Source organism: Zea mays, chromosome 3 (genome assembly GCF_902167145.1).
Source record: "Zea mays cultivar B73 chromosome 3, Zm-B73-REFERENCE-NAM-5.0, whole genome shotgun sequence".
Classification (NCBI taxonomy): Eukaryota; Viridiplantae; Streptophyta; class Magnoliopsida; order Poales; family Poaceae; genus Zea; species Zea mays.
In genome coordinates, this window is record NC_050098.1 from 202596422 (window position 1) to 202604313 (window position 7892).

Sequence of the window (7892 nt, forward strand, 5' to 3'; positions counted from 1 at the left end):
CCAGCCGGTCTGACGAGTCACTTTTTGTTAGTTTCTTCGCGAGCCATAGGGCCTGTTTGGTTCAGCTTTTTTCTGACCAGCTTTTCTGAGAATCGGGCTATGGGGAAAATCTGGCTGTGTAGATAATCTAGGTATCATTAGGATTACGTACGGAGGAAGATAAAGTTGTCCATATGGCTTACGATCTAGAAAGCGACGGATTTCTACTATTGCAACGACTCAACCGATAATGTATTTATGTTGATTTTGAATGGTTTTTATCCAAACGAATTTTATAGAAGCTGGCTGAAAAGCTGAGCGTTTGGCAGCCCGCAGCAGCTTCTGTTGACCAGAAGCTGCAAAAAGCTGAAACAAACAGGGGCATAAACTACCTGCCGTTTTGACGCTGCATGCATCTAATATATATTTTTGGACCAATTTTCTCTATGTCATTTGGAAAATATACTCGTTCATTGTGTGTCATTGACCCTACATATCATACACATATAAAATATATCTATATGCTAATTAGTGGCATACAAGGAATGAATATAAAATTTGATGGCATACCAAATTTTTTTCCTATATTTTTTACACGAAGAAGCGGTATAAGAAAAGACACAGTGGGATGGCCGGATCACCATCTTCCTGTCGTGATCCTTCTCGGGCTGGATCTACCGTTGTCTCTTTGGTTCCTCTGGCAGGCACGACCACCCTGACCGGTATAGACGTGTGCGTTGTTGTCGGCCTCCTTGATGGGGCTCCTCGATGATAGGATACGAAAAGAAACAAGAAGGCCCACAGAGTTGTTGTTGTCCCTTTTACGTCGTCTCGCTGGTCGTTGATGCTCGAACGTCAACCCTCTGAAAATGAAGCTATTGTTGTGTGTCTCCAAGCCACAGCACCGTACCACCTCGACTTCGATTACCTCGGCATCCAGAGGCTATTATCTATAGAGAGTGCACACCGGTCTCTAGTCTCTACTCCAGCCGCAACACTCGCACCTTCATGACGCTGCAGCTAGGGGGGATTTCAATTGGTATGACTTTGTATTATGCATTATTTACCATGTGCATGTTTCTTAGTAATTTATTCTCATTTGATAACAATTTATTCCCATTTGAGACAATGTTCTACTTCTATATATATACACACACCATGCATTATTATTATATAATTTAATTTGTTGTGTGTTAAATATTCTTTGTACTCCGTCACTTTCTATGATATTTTCAATCGATTGATGAGCGTGGAGTGTTTTAGCTTTGGAGGTCGTTTAAATGTACTACAGCTAATAGTTAGCTGGTTATTTGAATTCTAAAATTACGGACAAAAATCATGTACTTGTAGGGTATTTGGTTTGAGGAATAAGCTAGTAAATCATCTTCTTACTCCTCACTTTTTTTGTTTGGTTTATGGAATGAAATGAGTTGATCTATCATCATCTCATTTCTCATACTTAATTAGTTAGTTAGTACTAACATGAGAAATGTGATCATCACACCAAATTTGAGAAATAGACTTATGATGCACCAGTGATTTATCAAACCAAACACCTCTTAAATCTTACTATTATGACTAGTTTGGAGCACCATTTTCCCAAGTGATTCTTATTTTCAAAAAAAATGAACTAATTTCCCTTCAAAAAAATAAGGTTTTCAAACTAGCGCTAAGTGTTTAACTATTTATAGATATAAAAAATAGATCGATCTATACTATATATTGAACTAATAAAACTATTTACTTTAAAAAGCTTAAAAATGGACTTAGTGCCACGGGGCCGGCTCAGTCCATTTCCTCGACGAAATCAGAAGCCGGTCTCCTAATTTAAAACGTTTTTAAAAAAACGTATTTTGTTACTACTAGATGACTTGATGAACCTAAATATAGACTATCTGGCTGTCATTATTTCTGATTTAGGCCTTGTTCGTTTGTGCTGAATTGGTGGGTCGGAACGATTACTAACCGGATTGCTTCTGTAATTTATATAAACTTTGATTAACTGGAACGATTTCAGGTGTAATTCGACACAAACGAACATGTCTTAATATTGCCGGAATATAGCGAGCTGCTTAATAATCTACTTGTCGGAGCTGCTGAGGAATCCGGTCATGTGGAGCACGGCGTTGCGGACGGCTCGGAGGTCACGGCCCTTGAGCGTGCGGCCGTGGCCCACGCACACCGACGAGGCCACTCTCCGCTCCTCCCCGCACCGCCTCGCCGCCAGGACGTGCGGCGGCACGACCCCCACTTCTTCTGCGCCATCGTCGTCGTCGTCCTCCTCCTCCTTGTAGCTGCGCGTCCACGAACCCCTGCTCGTCGGGCGCGGCCCCATCGGCGGCATCGAGGGGATGCGCACAGGCGAGGACTGTAGTGGGTGGACGACCGCGGCGCCTGGACGTGGTTGTTGCGGCTGATCTGTGAGGTGCTGGCGGCAGCGGCCGTGGGAGGAGTCGGCCGGGCGGTGGTAGCCGTGGTTGTGGGCAAGGGCAACGTCCGGCCACAGCATGTCGGCTTCCTGGAACTCTTCCATGGCTACTTACTAGATGCACGGCCAGGTACACCGCCTGCGGCGTACGTTCCTTCGCGTCTGTTGCTGGATTTATACTGTAAGCGCCTAGCGGAGGAGGGTGGGGTGGGGTGGTGCGGTGCCAGTGCCAGTGTGCCACCAGCCGCGCGCGCATGGCGTCATGCAGATGCGGTGCGGGAGTGGACTGTAAGCATCGGGCGGCGCTGGCTCTCGCTCGCTCATGGTGTTCCGTGTTCGTGACGGTGCATGCACGGAGTGGAACCATCCGACCCGTTCTGGTTTGTTGCGCTGTATGACGTCACGGCCGTTGTCCATATGCACTAGCACTAGCAGTACCTTCCCAGTTTTGTCAGGGCTTCATTTCATTGATGCATGCAGAAGAAATGAGTAGAACCAAAGATGCGAGGATTATCACACCGTTCATACTGATTGGATTGAACACCTACGTCTTCATCATCATCATCAGCAACATCTTCGTTATCAGTGTGAAGCGCCGAAACGAACTATATGGATCAAATCGGACAACCAATCGGTAGGTAACTGTTGACGGAGACGGAAGGGACTGTGCTTGGCGTGCAATGGTTGCCGAGGCGGCTCGCCGCTGTGCAACTGTGCGTAGCGTAGCTCTATGCATCACGCTACGATAAAAAAACCCGCAATAGTCACGCTAATTCTACTATATACAGTTTCCTGAACCTTCCTATAGCGTACAGATTTTCTCTCCCTCCCCACAACACCGCCGTCGCAACGGCCCCGCCTCTACATCCTTCCTCTTCTCATCACATCCTCATCACAGCAGACGTCATCGCAATCCCTAGTATCCCAATCTAGATCCTCGGCCACAACCAGCAACACCACTCCAAGCCTAGCCGAGCTCGCAGCAGAAGGGGGAGGCTCACTGGTTTACCATGGCGCTGGTCGCGCACCTCAGGGCTTGCTACCCCTGCGCCGAGGCCCAGGGGCGGATTTACGACCGGGGCTGCCTGGGCTGCAGCCCCGGTCGCGGCCCAGTAACGGGAGAGCGATTTCGTGCCCAGCTCTGCCTCGTGCCCATTACTCAGCCCCGCACGACTGCGCCTAACCTAAACCAGCCGCCAGCCGTGGAGGATAGGAGGAGATCCAGCCGCCCACCAGGCCGCCAGCCGTGGAGGACAGGAAGAGACCCAGGTACCCACCGCGGCATTGTACCACCATCCAGGCGCCCACGGCCCCACGCCCGGACGGCCTGACGTCCGCAGCACACAGCGGCGCAGGCGCGCAGCGCTGCTCGCCTAGTCGCTGGAGGCCAGAGCCGCCGCCCGCTGAGCCGGACCGCCGGACGAGCGGAGCCCGCAGGTCGCAGCGACGCTCGCCCCACCGGCGCCCGGATCCGGAGCACCGCCGTTGTCCAGCCGAGCAACCGTGAGCCGAGCAGAGCAAGGGTTTGTGATTTGAAGTTTGATTTGATTTGATTATTTATTTGATACTAATCTCATGTTTAATTATAGAAATAAGATGGACATTATGTTTAATTATTGCTTGATGTTTTCAAGGTGGATGGACAGTGGTGGATCTATGGGTTTAATTTTTTTGTTTGATTTAAATTTTTTTGTTATAGTCTTAGTAGCCCCCTCTTGCATCAATCCTGGATCCGCCACTGCCGAGGCCCGAGGGCAGGGGAGAGCTCGCCGGTTCCGGTGATGACTATGTTGTCGCGCACCTCCAAGCTGGAAGTAGTGCTATTTTCGGCGGCCTGCTCTGACCGCCGAAAATTCCTTATAATTTTCGGCGGCCAGGGCCCAGCCGCCGAAAATAACTCTGGCCGCCGAAAATGGTATACAGTGTTGTTGTGTGTCTAACTTGACGCCGACATCTCGCTCCTCGACGCCTGCAACACCATCGCCGCACGCCTCCACCGCCTCCTTGCGTGCCTCGCGCTCGACCTCCTTTTATGATCCACTTTATGTTGCTCCATGCATGCATGATCCACTTTATTCTTTGCCTTTCCTTAAGAGGCTCCAATTTTGCTTGCTTTGTTGCAAGAAAACGAAGTAGGAAAGGTTATTTGTTGAAAAATTAGACAAATTCCAGTTTAAATTCCGAATATAAATCATGATAAAATCAGAAGAACTGAAATAACAAGCCAAATCAGATGATGCGTACTGATTAGACTTACTGATAGATGGCACGCGCCGGAATCAGCAGGGTCGACGATGTCGAAGTAGCGAAATCAGCAGGGTCGACGAGGTCAGCAGATCACGAGCAGTCGCGTGAAGACGCTTCCCAAAAACCTTATTCGTCCTCTCCCGGTGCAGGATCTAGAAGACGAAGGGTTCCGGAGACCTGCTCTCCTGATCGCAGATGCACCTCTGCGGTCGGGACGAAGGGAACTAAAAGGCGGCTCAGATATGAAGAGAGGCGAAAGCGAACTGGGATAATATGGAGGCTGGCTGCCGGGCTCCTTTTATAGGGCCGAGTCCGCGACCCCCGTGCTTATCCGCCCACGAAAATCTCGCAATCAGTTGAGATTTTATAGCGATCGGTTAGGATAAGCGTAACAGCCAAGAAACCAAAAAATCGAACGGCAAAAGGTAGCCGCGCCCCCGCAAGGCGAGGGGCCGGATTTCGGCGGACCATTCACGCGCATGTCGTGCGCCCGCGCCCTTCGCCCCGCCCTGGCCTGGCGAGGCGAGGCGAGGCGAGGCGAGCGCGCGCGCGTGTGGCTCTCCACACTCTCTCCTCTCATCCATGACTTGGTGAGTGAGTGTGGCTTCCATATTTAAGCTAGCTCTACTCCACTAGAGCTAGCAATATGGTGCTAATGGTTCCACCTATCCTCTAGCCATCCTCTTGTATGGGCTTTTGAGATTTTCTGGGATTTATTTGAATTTCTTAATTGGGCCAAGCCCATAAATCCTAACAATCCCCCACCGGATCTCAAATGCCCATCTGCAGTTTTCGCCACTGTTCACTACTGTTTAATATACTAGTTTTTCAGCAGAGACTGTTAAGTTGAACTTCCGCCTAGAACTCCAAGCTACACCAACCCACAACTTGGACAATGGACTATGCCTTGAATTGCAAGTTTTGCGTGAATGGGTTTCACTTGAAGTCATGACCAGTACTTGGCTACCAGTAGTCCCCTTCTCGGGTGGAGCATATACGTCGTACTCCAAGGTCTCTTCATGAGTTTACTAGAGATCACCCAAATCTCATAGACTGCGACGTTAGACAGTCTAACTCATATAGGTGTGTTCTTTCAAAGAATGTTCTGCAGGACAACATCTTCGCTAGTACAAGCCAACAGAACACATTAAGCATAAAGCCAACCTGCCTTACAGCATTTGAGAGTATTGCATCTTTACTTAGAGAGGGTCAAAGGTTACTCTCCTCAGTTCACCAATGGCTTGTTCTTCCCAGGACCTAATTCACGGGATCTCCGATCACATAGACTGGGTTCCCACCATGGCAACTTTATTCGGGTCTCATACCCATCTCTCTCGATGCGATTTCTATCACATTACGTGGTAGTCCCTTGGTAAAAGGATCTGCCAGATTTTTATCTGTTGAAATATAAGTCACACTTATAACTCCGGAGTTTCTCAACTTTCTGACAGACTTCAATCGTCTTTTGACATGTCTTGATGACTTTCCATTATCCTTAGAACTCGTCACTTTAGCAATCACTGTCTGATTGTCACAGTTCATAAGGATAGCTGGTATTGGTTTCTCAACCACCGGCAAGTCCATCAAGAGTTCACGCAACCATTCTGCCTCAACGGTTGTTGTGTCAAGTGCAGCTAGCTCGGCTTCCATGGTTGACCTCGTCAAAATGGTCTGCTTGCATGACCTCCATGATACTGCACCTCCACCAATAGTAAAGACATAACCACTGGTGGCATAAAGCTCGTCTGCATCAGATATCCAGTTCGAATCACTATATCCTTCAAGTACTGCATGCTGACCAGAATAGTGAATTCCATAACTCATTGTACCTTGCAGGTAGCGCATAACCCGCTCAAGTGCATGCCAATGATCAGTCCCGGGGTTTGACATGAACCTGCTCAATTTGCTCACAGCAAACGAGATATCGGGCCTTGTTGCACCAGCAAGATACATGAGTGAACCGACAATCTGAGAGTATCTCAATTGGTCTAAACCAATTCTCTTGTTCTTTCACAATTGCACACTGGGATCATAAGGTGTTGGAGAAGGTTTGCACTCAGAGAAGCCAAATCGCTTCAAAATCTTTTCAACATAGTGAGATTGCGAGAGAGTAATCCCACCATCTGCCTTAATCAGCTTGATGTTTAGAATCACATCAGCTTCTCCCAGATCTTTCATATCAAAACTCTTTGATAGAAAAGACTTGACTTCATTGATCACATCAATGTTTGTGCCAAATATCAATATATCATCAACATATAAGCACAATATAACTCCTTCGCCCCCACCACAGCGATAATATACACACCTGTCTGCCTCATTAATGGCAAAGCCTGCAGACGTTAGAGTCGTGTCAAACTTCTCATGCCACTGCTTTGGTGCTTGCTTCAGACCATACAAAGATTTCAATAACTTGCACACCTTGCTTTCTTGACCCTTTACTACAAATCCATCAGGCTGTTCCATATAGATTTCCTCGTCCAGCTCTCCATTAAGAAAAGCTGTCTTTACATCCATCTGATGAACAAGGAGACCATACGAGGCAGCCAAAGAAAGTAGTACTCGAATAGTGGTCATTCTAGCAACAGGTGAGTAAGTATCAAAGAAGTCTTCTCCTTCTTTCTGAGTATAGCCTTTAGCCACAAGCCTAGCCTTGTACTTTTCAATTGTACCATCGGGCTTGAGCTTCTTTTTAAACACCCACTTACAACCCACAGGTTTGCATCCATAGGGTCAATCAGTGACTTCCCACGTACCATTTGAAAGAATGGAGTCCATCTCATTATGAACTGCTTCTTTCCAATCATCTGCATCTGGAGATGCAAATGCTTCTGCAATGGTAGTAGGAGTATCGTCCACAAGGTACACAATGAAATCATTACCAAAGGATTTTTCAACCCTTTGTCTCTTGCTCCTTTTAGGAGCATCATTGTCATCATCCTCTAGGACAATTTCATGTGGCTGTTCAAAACTCTCAATAGGTGTACTATGTTCAGGAGTTATCTCAGAAGAGTATCTAGAATTGCTATGAATGTCTTTCATTGGAAATATATGTTCAAAGAAAGTAGCATCACGTGATTCCATAATAGTATCAACATACACATCAGGAACTTCAGATTTAACTACTAAAAATCTATATGCTATGCTACACGAAGCATATCCAAGAAAGACACAATCCACTGTCCTTGGACCAAGCTTGCGCTTTTTATTAATTGGTACATTGACTTTCGCCATGCAC

The 7892-nt window shown here is 47.3% G+C and overlaps 1 protein-coding gene across 1 annotated transcript; it reads right to left on the reverse strand.

Annotated features, from left to right (window-relative positions):
• Positions 1-1937: 1937 nt before the first annotated feature.
• On the reverse strand, positions 1938-2853 carry LOC103651203 (Nuclear protein). The gene has a single exon (XM_008676824.4). It carries the CDS (start codon positions 2510-2512, stop codon positions 2060-2062), a length of 453 nt encoding a protein of 150 aa, XP_008675046.1. The 5' UTR covers positions 2513-2853; the 3' UTR covers positions 1938-2059.
• Between the last annotated feature and the right edge of the window lie 5039 nt (positions 2854-7892).